The sequence below is a fragment of the Myxocyprinus asiaticus genome, chromosome 27 (genome assembly GCF_019703515.2).
Source record: "Myxocyprinus asiaticus isolate MX2 ecotype Aquarium Trade chromosome 27, UBuf_Myxa_2, whole genome shotgun sequence".
Lineage (NCBI taxonomy): Eukaryota > Metazoa > Chordata > Actinopteri > Cypriniformes > Catostomidae > Myxocyprinus > Myxocyprinus asiaticus.
In genome coordinates, this window is record NC_059370.1 from 36,486,386 (window position 1) to 36,504,998 (window position 18,613).

An 18,613-nucleotide genomic window follows, 5' to 3' on the forward strand; every position below is an offset into this window, starting at 1 on the left:
TTTGGCCATACAGTGTGTGTGTGCGCATATATATACGTATATATTCTGAAGATATAGATTTCACCACTGGAGTCTTATGGACTACTTCTCTTTACTTTGTGATTTTTGGAGCTACAAAGGTCTGATCACCATTTGCTTGCATTGTATGTACCAACAGAGATGAGATATTCTTCTAAAAATATTTGTGTTCTGCCGAAGAAAGAAAGTCATACACATCTGGGAAAGTATGAGGGTGAGAAAATGATGAGAGAATTTTCATTTTTGGGTGAACTATTCCTTTTACATTGACTCATATGACCTGAGAGGATTTAAGGCATCTGCCAGAAAGAAGTCTGCTGCTCAGATTAAAAATACTCAACTCTATAAATATTCAAACCAACTCAAGATGTGATTACTGTGGGTTAAAGTACAACAAATCATTTCTGACCTGACCTTCTGATTGCCAATAAATAAAGCAATATGCAGATATGTAATTCTGAGGTAAATATTGGGAATTTACACTGAATTATTCAATCCTTTTTGGTGTTTTTTGTTTTGTTTTGTTTTTTGTAAGTGTTGGTAGGCAAATGCATGCACCTATAGTTCTCAGACACAGCTATAGATTCGGTAAAGAGTTCAAACCCATTGGACACAATAAATGCTTAATTTAGCATGCTTTTATCCAAAGCTACTTACAACGGAAGGACCATAACAAGCAAATCGTCAACAAAAGTCAACAATATCTGCAGTATCGCACTACCACGTCCCAAGAGCTGCTAGAGAAGTATAGTAGCTTGCACAGATGAGAATTTTTTTATTTATTAAATTAAATTAATTGTGAAACACTTTTATAAGTCTCTTTGGGTAAGAGTGTCTGCTAAATATCTTAAATGTAAATGTACTCTCCTTTCAATAAACTTAAAAATTAGGGGACAGGCCAAACCAAAACCTAAACTGATTTTCTGCTGTGGCGCTACATTAACATATAGTCCTCCAGAGATTTGCATCCACTTCGTATGGCGCTTACAGTGTCCAGCAGAGGGCGCTGCCCTATTTCTTGGGTCCCCAGTGAAGTACAGACCCGCAGCAGTACGAGGGGTGCGTTTGAGGACTGCACAGCTAAATGGCGGATGAAGACTACAGGCTGTAGCTCGAACAATAACACCTCACATCCCCATTAAAGCTCTTGTTGATCGGCTCACTTTGCCCATGCAAAAGCATTAGGCAGTGTGTGCAGTCATTCCTATGTGGCTATAAACCTCCATTGATTCAGTTTAGGCACGATTGATCGCGGGTTTGTGCGGAGCTCCAGAGGAAGTCGGGCTCTTCATGGTGGTTGTAATATGGGGGACTCGCTCGGTCTGATCGGGAAACGGCTGCTGCTGCTCAATGATGCGAGCTCCGCGGCGGTGGCTGGAGCGGGCGGTGAGATGGAGCAGGCGGCCTGGCTCCGTGGTACCGTGCGAGCGGTCAGTGTGATCGGGCTGGCGAGCCCAGGGGTGGAGGTGAGACCGAAACAACAACAACAACAACAACAGACCGTCAAACCATCAAACAGATAACAGCCACAAAAATCGGTCCTTGCGAATAAAAACTGATACATTCCACAGTTTAAAAGGGTAAAATAGTAAAAGATGGGATTAAGCTGTGTCTGAATTCAGGAAGAGACGTATGTAGACAGATAAAATTGTATGTTTGAGTGCTAGTTAGCTAAGAAGCTAACTGCACATATGGGCTGTGTGCAAACCTAGCTAGCTGCCTACATAGACAGCATTTTTGAGCTGCATATGTTTGTGCATTCATGGATGCCTATGATGCCCAAAAAGGATGCCTAGTTAGGCAGCTTATTAGATCTTTTGACAGCTATAGATTCAGTAAAGGGCCCATTATGATTAAAAAATATCAAACACAATGACTCTTAATGGCTATAAAAACTGTTGATGAATATAAAACATACTGCAGACTGTATATGAGTTAATTGTAATTCAGCTACAATCGGATAGGATATCATGATATTAAAATTGTAACCATAGAGATTTGTTTATATTATTATTATATGAGACAACGTCATATATTACTTTAGATAGTGATAATTTATCTGTTCTCCTGTGGATGGTAGCTATTTAGTTTATGTAGTGTGTTGTGTATATCAGTCATATATAAGTACATTCTCTGTAAATTTGCTCTGCACTGATTTGATCTAATCTAGGAATGGCGTCAGAATCCAATTTCATACTATTTATCCGAAATAGGTTCCAAGGCAGCTATCATAAAGATTTGTGGTTGATGAAAGTGTTGAAATTATTTTTATAATTACAATCACATAAAATCTAAATAATAACCTGAAAATCATATACCTGTGTGGAAAGGCTTAGACATACTTAATCCTGAACACTGAATTTATGGAAGGTTATAGGTTGGCATTTCCAAAACTTCACTTCTCCCTAGCCCTCTATTTGTGATCTGTTATTTACTGGAATCTCTAGCTGATGTAACATTTCACGACCCTATGCATCTCAATTGTACAAAAATACAGCTCATTGCATATTTTTCATCAATTAGATTTTTTGACTTTTTTTAAAGCATTCGATTGTTGCTACAGGAGGAGAGAACATCCCAACTGATTTTCTTTTTACACTTAGTACTAGTGATGTTAATTTGCATCAGATCCTTATTGATTAATATCATACCTTTGAAATGTATGCTCATAGAGGGTAGCATTTTCTATATAGTGTTATGCACAGTAGATAACCTACCCTTTTCATTGCAGGTGTTCATGGAATTTGAGAACAACCCTTGGCGGCAACGCTCCTGGGTGCAGGTGTATGGGGATGAAGTGCGTGCAGTTCTGATGGAGAGTGCTATTGTCTGGGCAAATTGCAGTGACCCTTCCCTCTCTGCTGTTGGAGGAGCCACCGCAACTCAGTGGCCAGCCTTGGTGAGTACAGATGCACATCTTACATTCCTAGTCATTTACAACACCCAATATGTACTGATTCAGGGTTTTCTGAATGCACATTATCTTCTCAGATGTTCAAACCATTAGTTGACCGTGTGGGTTTGGGATCCCTGGTTCCTGTCGAGTTCTTTGGAACTAGAACTTTGGCGTTTCTCACCAATGGGAATTCACTGCTCCCGTTTGAGGTCAGCAGCTATCAGGATTTATGTTTGCAACCTTTTTGCACTGTAAGAGTACGTGGATTTACTTCCACACCTGTCAAGAACACCTATGCTAAAGGTCACTATTTGTCTTTTTACAGGCCGAGAAAGATTTAAAACACACTCTACTACAGGAGCAGCTGGCCCTTCAAGCTGCCATCAGCAGCTGGCACAGTGACTCTGAGTTGCAGGAGGTCCTGCGGAAAGGTCAGTTACTTTCAACTATAAATACATTTGTGGTAAGTCCATATGTAAACCTACCTGTGCAAAGCATCAAAGGAGGTCCTAGTGACTAGTTGATAATATAAGATTTACTTTTTTGTTATCTGGTGTAGGATCGTTCACTATTCAGGGTCGGAGGGTGCAAGTGTACCAGCCGGAGTTCGAGGAGCCCTGGGCCCTGGGACTTGTATCACAGCATGATCCTGTTTCACATATTATGGAGATTACCATGGACCAGGTCTGTATGAAATCCATATTCACTACTGATATCATATGCAATGTAAACATCTGCTGTCCAGTGTGTTTAGAAATCTTAATCTGTTTAGAAACAGTGTTCCTACAGTCGTGGAAAACCAGGAAATATTAGGGAATTGTAAAATTGCCTTTTCTAGCCTTGGAAAAGTCATGGAAATTTATAAAATCCAAGAAGTCATGAAAATTTAAATAGTGACTATACATTTTTCTGGTTTTGCTCTCTAAAATATTTAATCTGCTAGATATTGCTCTTGTTTATAATAAAACATGCTTGCAAGCCATAGTAATGTTTTAATTGTTAGCGAATCATTGTTCGAGTAGTTTTTTTTTGTTTTTTTTTTAATGAATTGTTCAAAACAGTGCACAAAACAGTCGAAATGATTAATTAACACATCAGTCTGAATCTAAATTATTTTAAAAATTCCATATGCAGTGATCCCCAACACCTGGAAAAGTCATAAAAATATCATAGAAATTAACTGGTCAAAAAGGGTGGGAAGTGAGAACCCGCAGACAGGGGTAGGTGTTCCATTGAAAGATTCAAGGGTTGGAGATGAAAGACAGATTTTAGCAGTATGTGGTTTGATGTGTTAATGTTTTTTTGTTTTTTTTGTGCAGGGTGAGGAAACACAGGTGGTCGATCCTCGGGTCATTCATGTAATGATTGCTGTGGAACAATTAGATGAGGTATGCTGAGTTTATGTCACTGCCAGGGTCGATCAGACCGTAGATTATGTCTAATCCAATACTATATTACTATAATTGTAAAGTCACTGTTTATAATGTAATTTTGCCAAACGTAACTAATAATGTGCCTATGTCATCTGGCGTATCATGTCTTTTGAAGAGCCAAGATCGACGCAGGAAGGAGGGTGATAGTGGGAAAGGAGAGGGCAGTCGGCGGCGCCGGACAGCATCCGGAGGAGATGAAGACATTACTCTTAAACGTTTCAAAGGAACTGGAGAGGGTGTTTCTGATAACCAGAATGGGAATGGTTCCAACAAGGATGCTGAGGCTATGGTAACATGCGTAAAGACGCCAGCAGTAGAAGTAGTGGAGGGAGAGGATGGAGGGGGTGGAGTAGGTGGGAGGGTGACGAGCAACTGTAGTCCAGTAGCATTGCCAAGCCAAGACTCCTCTAACATCAGCAATTCCTCTCAGCAGGACCACTCCCACACAAGGACAGCAGATTTTGTCAAGGAGAATGGCAGTTCTGTCCCAAACCAAGAAAGGACAACTTCAATATCAACTGTGCTTCCTGTGTCCACTCCAACACCACCTCCATTGAAGCCTGCCCCATCACCCTTTTCTAACACTTTTCCCTCTTTGGGCCAAATGCCCAGCTTGGTGCCAGGGGCCCCTGCCCCCAAGACATCCCCTTCACTCCCAGCACCAGAGAGAGAAGATAATGTCCTTTCAGGGTATCCTAAAACAGCTGCCCTGGTGTCTCCAGGTCCTGTGACCATCTCATCACCTTCGCGAGAAAATGCTTCAAGTGTGGCTCTTTCTGCTCCTGCAGATGCAAACCAGAAGCCCAGTATGTGGGGATCAACCCCAGAGGCAAGCCAGGTATTAAATCAACAAAGATGTCCCTTTCGTTTTCTACCTTTTACTCGTTTTGTTTAAATGTTTTTAAAGGAATAGTTCACCCATAAATGAAACTTCTGTCATAATTTACCTTCACGTCATTCCAAGCCTTTGACAAAGGGTGAAACGTGAGGGAGATTAAAATATGACAAAATTTTCATTTTTAAGTGAACTTTTCCTTTAAAGCGAAAATGTGTAGTATCGTGTTGATTTGTTTTGCTTCTTTGTATTTCAGACATCCAAGACCCCCGCTTTAACTACCGCAGGATTTGGTGCCTCTCAACACAAACAGTCAAGTGTGGGAGTGTTTGGGGACGTCCCTGCACAGACAAACGGCTCTTCCCAGGAGGAAAAGCCTTTTGGCTTTCCATTTGCAGGTGCAAAAGAACAGCAGAGGCAAGAATCTGATCCCTCACAGAATCTGTTCTTCCAATGCATGTCTCAGAACCAGAGTATCACTCAAGGCCAATCAAAGACCTTCACATCATTGTCGGAGTGCCTGAAAAAGGAGCCTCCCAGCCTGTTCAAGCCTACTGCACCCTCTGAGGGTTTCAAAAAGTCGGTTGTGGCTTCCGCATCTGCTGGACTGTTTGGTTCAGCACCTGCTGGTGGCCTGTCACCACTGAAAGAGCAGCCCAAAGTGCCTGATATCAAGCCTACAGGCAATGGAATTCTTAAAAATAAGCCTTTTGGAGTGGTTGGGGAGGCACACAGCAAACTCCCAGCCACTTTTCCTACAGCTATAGTTGGCAGCCAAGTTGCAAGTTCTCCAGAGGTTCTGAAACCTTCCTTAGGACTAGGAACCAGCGGACTTGGTAGTGGTGGCAGTGGGATTAGAAATGTTAACAGCTCTAACCCGGTCAGTGGTTTTGGTTTGCTTACTGGCAACAAGGTTTCAGAAACTCATGAAAACCTGTTCCTACTGGCTTCTAAGGAGACAAACCCATTTCTTTCTTATGGTAAAGCTGTCTCACAAAGTCCTTTAAGTGCATTGTCATCTTCAAAATCATCCTCTGTTGTACTCTCTGCCCCGTCCACATCTGCTATTCCACCTTCGGGCTGCAACAGTCTACTTGGTAAAGATCCTCCTGGCAATGATGCCAAACCAAATTTATTCACCATGGCAGAACCCCCTAAAGGAATCTTAACCCCCCAGTTTGCGCATTCCTCTCTTATGAGCACTCCTCCACTGGTAGCCCAGGATGGGCAACAAACATCCAAACCAAATGAGGGTTCAGATGTTAGCACCCGTGTCAATGATGAAGGTGATGGAGTTGCCACGTCCCTTGACCAGATGTCACAGAAGGTTTCTCCGGAGGAACGTGGGCAGTCCACCAGACGAGAGTCAGAGTCCAGTAGCAACAGTGACCTGTCTGATTTGAGTGACACGGAAGAGAACTCGGGGCAGAGCCAAAAGCCTGGGGTTCAGGCAGCAGCTGAGGAGAATAAGACACAGCCTGTGGCTAAGAGCCGGCCGCGGAGCAAACCCTTTACAGGTAACATGCTTGACTGGTACCTCTTATCAATTTTGATAAATTCAAAATTAATGTAGCTTCAGATGTCAGAACCTTCCCTAAAAAAATAAACTGAATACAATTAGGGTTCACAGTAAACTGATCTTGGCTTGCAATGTGTGTTCAATCTAGTGGGACAGTCAGTGTTGAAGGATCAGAATAAGGTTCGGCGATTGAAGCAATCCGGTGAGTCCTTTCTGCAGGACGGTTCCTGCATTAATGTGGCGCCCCACCTGCACAAATGTCGCGAGTGCCGTCTGGAGCGCTACAGGAAATCACGCGAACAGGACTCGGATGATGATGATGATCCCAATGTGGCCTGCCGATTCTTCCACTTTCGCAGGTGAAATGCGAGTGTTTACACTTTCAGACAAAATCATGCCTCTCTGTCAAGGGATATGACATATTGACTTGTAACATTTCTACCCTCTTTGATTTCTCTTTGTCCTAAAAGACTGGCTTTTACGAAGAAGGGAGTCCTTCGTGTGGAAGGTTTTCTGAGTCCCACGCAAAGTGATAGTATGGCAATGGGGCTGTGGCTTCCCACCATCGCAGCAAAGGAAGGACTTGACTTGGACACGTCCAAATACATTTTGGCCAATGTGGGTGACCAGTTTTGCCAACTGGTCATGTCAGAGAAAGAGGCCATGATGATGATAGAGCCCCATCGTAAGTCACACCTATCCTTCTGTCTACTAAAACGTATTAAAGGCCTGTTCATTCCAAGTATGAGGTGATTTAACATGAAATTCCTAAAAATATGAACAAGCTATTTTTTACACCAACATTGTTCACAAGTCTGATAACAGATTTTCGGCACTCTTTGAAAAAGTTTGATTAGAAGAAAATGGACCTAGCTTCCATCATCATAGTACAATATTTTGGACTTGGTGTAGAGTTCATAGATGTAAATGATTACATTTGAAGTTCCTGTTTTGCATGTTTTTCATGCTAGTCGTAAGGCTTGAACATAATGTTAGCATTTCAAATGAGTCTGACAACTCTGTGTGATTTTGCAGAGAAAGTGGCATGGAAGCGAGCTGTCAGGGGAGTGAGGGAAATGTGTGATGTGTGTGAAACAACACTCTTCAACATTCACTGGGTGTGTCGCAAATGTGGCTTTGGTGTTTGCCTTGACTGCTACCGGCTACGCAAGAACAGGCCACCTGAAGGTAGACACAAGAATCTACTGCAGAGCATAATAAGTTTAGAAGTAAATGACTACTATCTTTTATCAGGAACTTGGATTACACTGTCTCTGACATTTAGTACTCTTTCAGTAGATGATGGCCCTGATGAAGAGGTGTTCTCATGGCTGAAATGTGCTAAAGGCCAGCCACACGAACCACAGAACCTCATGCCTACTCAAATTATACCTGGCACAGGTTAGTGCATTTACTCCTATTAATAGTTATAATGAAACTAAAAATATGTCGCAACAAGGTCAAAAACATTGTGTATTTGTTATTCTCTCCTTGTATCCCTTTAGCCTTGTATAGCATAGGTGACATGGTACATGCAGCCAGAGGAAAATGGGGGATCAAAGCTAACTGTCCCTGTACTAGTCGACATAACAAACCTTTGGTGCGGCCCGGTGCTCCAAATGGCTTTTCACTGGCAAGTTCTCTGCTATTTCCAAAATGTCTGATTTGAAACCAGAATTATCCCTTAAAGAAGCATCTGAGAACATTTTGTTTTCTAGTGTTTTTTTTTTTTTTTGTGTGTGTTTTTTTTAAACTTACCTTTTCCCTCACTTGTAATTGATGCAGTCGGGTGCAGCTAACAGTACAGGGAATGGAGCCACCTCCAGTCCAGCCACATCCCGGCCAAATGGCGAATCTGGAACAGGTGCAGTAGTCAAGACAGAGCCTATTGAAGAGGGGGACAATACTGACACAACATCAGGCATGAGTGGAGCAAACACCAGCACAACTACCCCTGCTGCTGCCCAGACACCAGGCACAAAGGATGGCAAAGGCAATTCCTCAGCGCTTCACTGGCTGGCTGACCTTGCCACACAAAAGGAGCCCAGAGGTTAGACCAATTTTAAAGTGGTTTATACTGTGGGACTTTATAACTGTCTGGTTGGAGGATCAGTTGCACACTTCATAAAACATTTCTTGATTAGACAACATTTTTATTTCTTTGGTGTTGAATATTATTTAATAATACACCTTTAATTTTTGTGCTCAGATGCAATATTCTGACTTTTCCTAGCTCTTTTGTCCTCTCAGAATCTCTGCGCTCCATGATGGGTCGTGACTCCCGTCCTCCGTTTGGCCTGGACTCTTTCAGCACCCTCTCCAAACCTTCAGGGTCTAGCCCTAAGCTCTTCAATAGTCTATTGCTGGGCTCTGGGTCTTCCCAACCGAAAGCAGAGGGTACTAGCCTACGTGATCTGCTTAATTCTGGCCCTGGCAAGCTCCCGCAGGGTTCCACAGAGGGTGGAGTCTCCTTCCCTTCAGTGTTCTCCACTGCTGGGGTATGTAATGATGCAATAAACAAACTTTTATGACTCCTTTTTTTGTGAGTTCTCAAGAATTATTATTTTTTTTCCTGCCTTGCAGTCTGACAAGATGAAGGGAGGACTTCCTAACTTCCTGGATCATATCATTGCATCGGTGGTGGAGACCAAGAAGGCAGAGGGTCGGCGTGCAGCAGGGTCAGCAGAAGGTGGAGAGTCTGGGAGTGTTCCTCGCAGAGAGGGGGTGATGGGTCTGAGTGTTCTAGACCCTAACACTTCCCACTCCTGGCTGTGTGATGGGCGCTTGCTCTGTCTGCAGGACCCGAGCAACAGCAACAACTGGAAAATCTTCAGAGAGTGCTGGAAACAAGGGCAGGTAAGGAAGATAAAATGGAATGGCTTACCCTTCAGTGTTTTATCAAAGTTCTTGAAGATTGCTTGATGCTAATAACGTTTTCTTTTGTTTAGCCTGTGCTGGTCTCCGGCATAGACAAGAAGCTGAAGAGTAACTTATGGAAGCCTGAGGTCTTCAGTGAGGAGTTTGGAGACCAGGATGTGGACCTGGTCAACTGTAGGAACTGTGCCATCATCTCTGATGTCAAGGTCCGAGACTTCTGGGATGGCTTCCAGGTCATTTCCAGTAAGTACAGCCAGTTTGACTTCTCCATACTTTTTAGTTTGTTTTACAACTCTGAGAAAGGCTGGATCTTACACACCTCAACTTTTGGAGGAATTTGCACTATAAGCAGTTAATCATGAAGACAGTTTTCATTTCTATTGAGGTCTATTTCATTTTCCTTTATTTCTTTAGAGCGGTTGCAAGGTGGAGACGGCCAGCCTATGGTACTAAAACTTAAAGATTGGCCTCCTGGAGAAGATTTCAGAGATATGATGCCCACTCGGTAGGTTTGCTGATTTGTAATTTGGTGCTGTATTTATCTGGGAGCACACAGTATGTTGGGCATTTCTGTTATGATTTAGCTTACTGATGTTCCCCCATTTGCAGGTTTGATGATCTCATGGATAACCTTCCCTTACCAGAGTACACAAAGAGAGATGGCCGCCTCAACTTGGCCTCTCGTCTTCCAAACTTTTTTGTTCGCCCAGATCTTGGTCCTAAAATGTACAATGCCTATGGTAAGGGGTTTTCATTTAACGCTCTGCCATTACTCATGATGAGTATTTCATAACTTTTTTTAATCTATTTCCTTTACCCTTTCATGTCAGGTCTGATCTCCACAGAAGACAGAAAGGTTGGCACCACTAACCTCCATCTGGATGTATCTGATGCTGTTAACGTCATGGTGTACGTGGGTATCCCAGAAGGAGACGGTGACCAGGCAAATGGTAAGTATTTAGCTTTTGTGTTTGTTTCTTGAAGATGCAACATTTCCTGTGTTTTATATTTCTGTATTTCACCTATACTAAAGCTACAGTAGAATGAGCTTCTCCACATTAGAACAAGTATTTTTGCTATTGTCGGAGATTTCTTAGTGGGTTGACAGTATAGGTAAAGCTGTGTGCGAAGACCATTGTGTTATTGTTTGTTTATATTTACTCATATTGATCTGGTTTTAAATCATACATCTTTATAATCTGTATTAGGTTAGTTTAAGGTATAAACTGTTGCTCCTGTGCTCTCACCAGTTCATTGTAGCTCATTGAAAATCTTTGATTCCACACTGTGTTCACTATATCTATAAACTGTCAAACTTGCCTGAAATGCTTTTGGTAGACCTGCAGCTTAATAGCTGTAGGAGCCTGAACGATATGGATTCTTTGGGTCTGATTCTGGAATTTATACATAACAAAATCTTTGCAGAAGTATTCAGACCCCTAACTTTATGTTATGAAGTTTCATATCAGTGGATTGTCCCAAACCTTCCTCTTGAGCACCTTTTATTTGACACAAATGAAAACAAGATTGTGAGGGATAGAAGTAGGGTCTGTTCAAAATGTTTTAACTGTTTTAAGGTCCAAGGTCACATCAAGTTGAAATTTGTGAAAATACATTTTGTTTGTTTCCTCAGTTGAACAATCAAAACCCTGTGGGTACGTCGTATTGGAACGGACTGTACTCCTATTCCTCTCAGCCTTGTTTTTGTTTACATCTAATGAAATATGGCATCAACTCTGGTGTAAGGTGTAGCCTAATCTCTGATAGTGGAATCTATTAAGATTGTGAGGATTACTTGTACCGCCTTATATAGTTTGCTCACTTAGCCTGCTAGCTTTGATTGGCATCCAGTTACACCCTACTACCTCGCATCTGAATAGTTTACAGAAAAGTGGGCTGGACGCAGGATTTTAGTATGGCCTGTGCTCTTGGGGTCGTACTACTTTTGATTGTGGCACCATTTCTCATTCACAGAAGCAGACCTCGCTGGATTCAAAGGTCTGTGTATTTTTTGAGCAATTTGTCTCACCTGCCAGGCATGCCCCTCCTACTTTTCTTGTTCTCTCTTGGTCTTCACTCCCATTGCTTTCATCTGTCTCTTACTACTTTTATTTTTCCTAGATTAAACTGTTGTACTGTGTTGAAATGCTTATTAACATCAGGAATATCTCTTTCTGGGACCTCTTTACTGTTGAGAGGAAGATTGCAAGGATGTACTGGAAAAATAAGATATGAATAAAATCATTTTCTCAGTGTGCCATTTTGGAAACTCCATTCAGAATTTTCCAGGACACTGAACATACACACATTACAGATAGCAAAATCACAAAAAATATTTGACCATGTTGCTTCCCCCCCCCCCCACATATCACTGTGTTGAGACTCCACTTGAGACATCTTGTTGGATGAGTGAGCGTTTAGTTTTTAAAGGGGTCATTTAATAAAATCAGATTTTCCCTTATTTAAAATAGAGTTAGATGCATTATGAAAGATGTACACTTAATGGAGAAAGTGTATGCAAAGAGAGAGTTTACGATGTTTTTAAAGGAATAGTTCACCCAAAAATGAAATTTCTCTCATAATTTACTCACCATCTTGCAATCCCAGATGTGTATGACTCTCTGTCTTCTGCAGAGCACAAATGAAGATTTATAGAAGAATATTTCAGCTCTGTTGGTCCATAAAATGCAAGTGAATGGGTGCCAAAATGTAGAAGCTCCAAAAAGTACATATAACATCATAAAAATAATCCATACTATTCCAGAGGTCTAATTAATGTCTTCTGAATTGAAACGCTAGGTGTTTGTAAGAAATAGATCATTATTTAAAAGATTTTTACTAAAAATGTTTGCTTTCGGCCAGATTTTTGAGAAGGGTGGAGTTCAAACTGCCTCTTGCGTGACGTAACCGTGAAAGCCTCCTCTGTATAGATATTCATACGTAGATCCCTTATTAGCAGCTGTTTCTTTGGACTGCAATACTGTTTATGCAGCGGTCTGAGCAAGGAGCTCGGTCTGAGGCATCTCCTCCACTCACTCACTTTCATTCATAGCGATTCAAACAGCTCTCCTTGTTCACCGTTCCAAGATGGCGCTGTAGTTGATGTATCCAAACCAGCCAAATGAGGCATCCATGTATGATTATCTATGCTCCTCTGTTATAAACAACACCGTGCTTCCATTTGTTTTCGTATTCACGCGTCGGTTCTCGTGTGAACTTGCCAACATGCTTGTCCTTGACCCTTGTGAATTTTTAGTAAAAAAACAAAAACGTTTTAACCACAACACGCCAAGTGTTTCGCTTCAGAAGACATTAATTAATACACTGGAGTCTTAAGGATTATTTTTATGATGGCTTTAAGTGCTTTTTGGAGCGTCACAAATTTGGCATCCATTCGCTTGCATTTTATGGACTTTACAGAACTGAAATATTCTTCCAAAAATCTTAATTTGTGTTCTGAAGAAGAAAGAAAGTCATACACATCTGGGATGACACGAGGGTGAGTAAATTACAGAATGAGAGAATTTTCACTTTTGGGTGATCTATCCCTTTAAGACAGCATTCTAAACAGTTTGATTCATAGGGGCAACTAGATTATGACAAAAAAAAGTTTGGGACAAAAAAAGATGAAAAAAAAAAGAAGCATAATATGACCTCTTTAAATGGACAGTTCCTTTTTTCTATGAAGACAAGCAAGTTTTTATTTAAGAATGTTATTTCCATGCTCTTAAGTGGTTGGTGATGGATCTTCATATTCTGTCATTTTTCTTTTCTTTCTTTTTTTTTTTTAAGATACTGTCATTGGGATGCCACCTTTTTTATTCTAGCAATCTGCACTGTCAGATTTGCAGTTTTTACAGAGAATGATGTGTTGGATTCCTGGAGTAGTTTTGATGATATTATATTTTTTGTCGGCGTCTGTTGATGTATATTTTTCAGACAACTGCGAGCAGATCCTTTTTTCCCTTTCAACCTTTATTTTCTTAATTATTTAGTAATAGCAATTAGTTGCTTGACTTTAACATATTAAATATTTACCCTTTCTTTTATTTGCAAATATTATTTGGAGTTGATCATCGTGTAGTTGCCCAGAAAAAGCCCGGAGGCACTTTTTAGAAGATTATTAGAGTCCCTAACCATCAATATCAGTGACCGCTGTAGTTGATAATCTCTTACAGCAAGTGTGAAGGCTTTTGATTATGATTGTGTTTGTTTACTGACCTACCTATTATAACTGCAGAGGTGATGCAGACCATTGAGGAGGGTGACGTCGATGATATGACTAAGAGAAGAGTCTATGAGGTAAAGGAGAAACCTGGAGCTCTATGGCACATCTACGCTGCCAAAGATGCTGAAAAGATCCGCGAACTCCTCCGAAAGGTGACAAGATAGCCATTTCTCTCTTGATTGATGAATGAATGAAATACTTACCTCCTGAAATGTTTTCTGTCTGCTGCTCTTATTTTTAAGGAAGAATCAACAGTACAGCTATGTTCACAACTTTTTATGTTTTAAATCAGACTGAATAACCATGGTTTATTTCACCTACCTATTTCAGGTTGGGGAGGAACAGGGTCAAGAGAACCCACCAGATCATGACCCTATCCATGATCAGAGCTGGTACCTAGACCAGACACTGCGTCACAGGCTGTATGAAGAGTATGGAGTCCAGGGCTGGTCCATTGTGCAGTTTTTAGGAGATGCCGTTTTCATCCCAGCGGGAGCGCCACATCAGGTTAGCATTGAGATTATTTTAACCCGAGTTCAGTTTGAAATCATGCACTTGACATGAAAATGCTCAATTCCTCATTTTGCTTTTTCCCAGGTGCACAACCTGTACAGCTGTATCAAGGTTGCGGAGGACTTTGTTTCTCCTGAGCACGTGAAGCACTGTTTTAGACTGACGCAAGAGTTCCGCCACCTTTCCAACACTCATACCAACCATGAGGACAAGCTACAGGTATTTCTTAAAATGTATATAATGTTAAAGGGTTGGTTAAAAAAAAAAAAAAAAAACTGCTATCATTTACTTACTTTGATGTTGTTCCAAACCCCATATGACTTGTGGAACACTAAAGCAGATGTTAGGCAGAACATTCACGGTGTGAATATTTTGCCTAACATCTCTTTTTCAAAATTTTCCTTTTTGGCATAATTAACCCTTTATTTACCCATATTTTGTGCTACAATTTGGGTTTAGATACTTGATGAACACTGTTGTATATACACTTCTGTTATTCACAGGTGAAGAACATCATCTACCATGCTGTGAAGGATGCTGTGGGAACACTAAAAGCCCATGAATCTACTAAGCTAAGCCGCTCTTAGTTTTCAACTCAAGCCCGAAGATGGTTGTGAAATCACAGTCAGATTAGTTTTTTGGGTAGAGTGGAATTGGTTTGGATAAGGCCAGTGTTCTCCCAATACAAGCTGTTTATAATGGAACGTCTCTCGGAGTTCTGGTAGGATGAAGAATCTGCTTCATCAGTGTTATAGAACCATTGTTTTGCTTTCCAATATTTTTCTCTGTATTTAAAACTCTGTATTTCTCTACATTTAAAATTTGTTGGACTATTCCAAGAACTGATATAAGCTGACATGCATCTTTTAAAAGGCCTTCAAGAAGGTTTCCTTGAAGACTTCTGTGAAACAGTGTGCACTGGGTTTCTTTCTTAGCGAACATTCATTTTGTGCTCTTCAATGAAGGAGAGCTTTTAGTTGTGAAGGGGATGAACAGAAATAAAATTGATTCAAATATTCCTGTCAGCTTTTCCTGAAGAGGTGGTTACGAACATAGAAGGGACCTAGACCAAAGTTTTGTTTTAATTTTTTTTTTTTTGTTTGTTTTTTTTTTAGATGAGAACATTGTTCTCTCTCTCTCTCTCTCTCTCTTTTTTTTTTTTTTTTTTTGTAATACACCATTAGATTATATTTTACTGACAACAAGCGTTAGACTGGCAGAGAATCAACAGTTCCAGTTCTGCAGAACTACTGGTCGTTAATATGTACCAATATACAGTATATATTGATCTTAGCAGTGTGTATGAGACCCCCCACCCCCCCCCCCCCGAAAAAATAAAAGTTTACAAAAAAGGATTTGGCCTTGTTATTTGGAAATGACAATGAATTTCTTAGCTATATATTTGTTTAATGCTTACTATTTTATTTTATAAGACAATTTGTGGTTCGTGGATGACACTGCAATAAACTAAAGCTTTTGAAATACTGACCACGTTTTTATTGAGTTGTTATTGATACATAACCTATATTTAGACAAAAATAACAATTGACAAGTGCTTCAGTAAAGCCATATCATGTCGTCTGCACATGGTAAAAAAGTGGCATAGTAGCACTTTATCTGTGATAACCAAATGCAACTTGCAGTCATAAATAAAAACTATAACTGCTGCTTACCTTCTCTAAGTGAGACGAATATACCCTAATGTGTCAATTGATTCATCAATCGAGTACTGCGATATGAAAGCTAGTACGACCTGTCAGCTCGCGACAGTTATGAAAATGGGCGGGGCATTTGACGTCATCGTTACATGACGTTGGTAGTTTGGCAAACACATAGACCATGGTTTGTATCCTTCAGCTAAAGTTATTTGGGGAGGAGATTTCAATACTGTGTTTGATGAAACCATTGATAGATGGCCTCCTAAAACTAGACCGGGCCCTTCTAGCGAACTGGATAATGTATGTTTAAGATTGGGTCTTACTGATGTGTGGCGATGTAAGAATCCAGACGGGGAAGAATATACATGGAGTAATAAGGACTCATCTCTTCATTCTCGTATCGACTGTTGGTTAGTGTCTAATGATTTAACAAATAATGTAACCTCTGTATTGATAGAACCTTGCATAATGACGGATCATAAAGGAGTATTTATAAAAATAAATGTGGTACAAGAACAATCAGTCAAAAAACATAGCAGCTATTGGAAATTAAATAACAAACAGCTTGAAAATGAATGTTTAAAGGAAAAAAAAGATAGAGATAAAAAATAAGATAATAAAGATATTATTAAAAAATATAGAACAATTGCAGATTTAGAAAAATCATATGGAAAGAATTGGGAATTAATGAAGTTTGATATTAGAACGGCATTTATTAATCAAGGAACATTGGAAACAAAAAATAAAAATATTAAGGAAAAATCAATTATTGGAGATAATTTTAATTTGTGTAACAAGAAAAAGGAATCTTTGACTAATTGTGAGTTACAAAAATTGGATTTATTGCAAATTGAATTAGATAAGATCTATGAGGATAAAGCAAGAGGAGCATTTATTAGAACTAGACTTAAATGGTTAGAAAAAGGGGGAAAAAAATACAAAATATTTTTTTGGCCTCGAAAAAAGAAAATGTGATTTTGCCTCAATTTCAAAATTAATGATTAACAACAAATTAGTAGATAATTCCTCAGTTATTTCGAAATATGTTCCTCAGTTTTTTAGTAATTTGTATTCTCCCATATCAGCTACTTCCAACATTGATACTTTTTTAAATAGCTTGGTGAGTGATACCAAAAAAATAGACCAGAACTTTCAGAATATTTGTGATAAAGAAATAGACATTGAAGAGTTGAGAGAGTGCATAAACTTATTAAAGAATAACAAATCCCCAGGCAACGACGGGCTAACTGGTGATTTTTATAAGACTTTTTCCAAAGAACTTTCACCTTTTTTATTATTAGTATTTGTAGAAGCTATACAAAATGGTGAATTGCCTGTTTCTTTAAAACAAGGAGTTATAACACTGATTCCCAAACCTAATAAAGACAAGTTATTCATTGAAAATTGGAGGCCTATTAGTTTATTAAATAATGACAGTAAATTGTTTGCAATGATTTTTGCTAGAAGTCTGAAGCAAGGTTTAGACAAAATAATTGATATAGAACAGTCTGGGTTTATGCAAGGCCGTCATATCAGGAATAATATTAGACTAGTCTTAGATATGATTGATTATAATTACCTTATTGAGGATGACAGTTTTATTTTATTTATTGATTTCTATAAAGCATTTGATACGGTGATTCATGATTTTATTTTCAAAGTTATTAAATTGTTTGGTTTTGGAGATATGTTTTTGAAAGCAGTTAAAACATTGTATAATGGATGTAATAGTTCTGTCAAACTTGCTCATGGTACCTCACAAAGATTTGATATTCATTGTGGCATTAGGCAAGGATGCCCTCTCTCTCCTTTTTTATTTTTGTTAGTCACTCAGGTTTTAGCATCGCATATAAAAAGAAATCAATTTAATGGTATCACAGCTTTAGGTGTACAATTTAAACTTAGCCAGTTCGCTGATGACACTGCAGTGTTTTTGAAAAACAAATTTGAAGTACCAAAAATAATTAGATATATTGAGGAATTCACTGGTGTTTCAGGCCTAAAAATGAATATAGATAAATCTGTATTATTTCCCCTCAAAGATTGCTCCTCTTCAGAAATAGAGAACATTCCAGTTAAACATAAATTAACATATTTAGGTATAATAATTTGTAAAAATGAAAAACAAAGGAGTCAAATACATTTTGAACCAATTATTGAGAAAACTAAAAAGAAATTTAATTTGTGGTTAATGAGGGACATCTCATTATTTGGGAGGGTATTATTGTCAAAGGCGGAAGGTATATCTAGATCTGTCTATACGTCATTATCGTTAGAGGTGCCTCCCAAGACTATTAAAGATTTAGATCAGATTCTTTATAACTTTATTTGGAGGAAAAAACCACATTATTTAAAAAAGGAGGTAATTTGTCATCCTAAAGAGCAAGGGGGACTGGAGGTCTTAGATTATAATACTCTCAATGACACTTTTAAAATTAAATGGTTGATAGAGGTTATGAAGAATAGAGAAAGTCCTTGGAATGCATTTCCTAATTATATATTTAATACTCTTGGAGGCATAGACTTTTGTTGAAATGTAATTTTTCTGTTGACAAAATTCCTGTTAAATTGGCCGGTTTTCACAGACAAGCCCTGTTAGCATGGAAATTGGCGTATAAGCACAATTTTTCACCCCA

General features: G+C 39.4%; 1 protein-coding gene across 5 annotated transcripts; it reads left to right on the forward strand.

Annotated features, from left to right (window-relative positions):
* Positions 1-1,061: 1,061 nt before the first annotated feature.
* Positions 1,062-15,807, forward strand: LOC127417891 (lysine-specific demethylase 3B-like). 5 transcript variants are annotated; one of them, XM_051658151.1, is made up of 26 exons: positions 1,062-1,484; positions 2,750-2,917; positions 3,010-3,123; positions 3,240-3,345; positions 3,474-3,598; positions 4,234-4,302; positions 4,463-4,636; positions 4,781-5,185; positions 5,439-6,699; positions 6,850-7,060; positions 7,172-7,386; positions 7,737-7,889; positions 7,998-8,102; positions 8,207-8,334; positions 8,487-8,751; positions 8,952-9,199; positions 9,285-9,557; positions 9,650-9,821; positions 9,993-10,083; positions 10,188-10,318; positions 10,409-10,528; positions 11,553-11,576; positions 13,819-13,958; positions 14,137-14,313; positions 14,404-14,538; positions 14,823-15,807. In XM_051658151.1, the coding sequence occupies exons 1-26, from the start codon at positions 1,323-1,325 to the stop codon at positions 14,904-14,906; spliced, it is 5,256 nt and encodes a 1,751-aa protein (XP_051514111.1). In that variant the 5' UTR covers positions 1,062-1,322; the 3' UTR covers positions 14,907-15,807. The 5 variants fall into 5 exon arrangements, with proteins under 5 accessions (XP_051514111.1, XP_051514107.1, XP_051514108.1 ...); XM_051658147.1 differs by having other exon boundaries at positions 4,463-5,185; XM_051658148.1 differs by having other exon boundaries at positions 4,463-5,185; positions 8,001-8,102.
* The last annotated feature ends 2,806 nt before the right edge of the window (positions 15,808-18,613 follow it).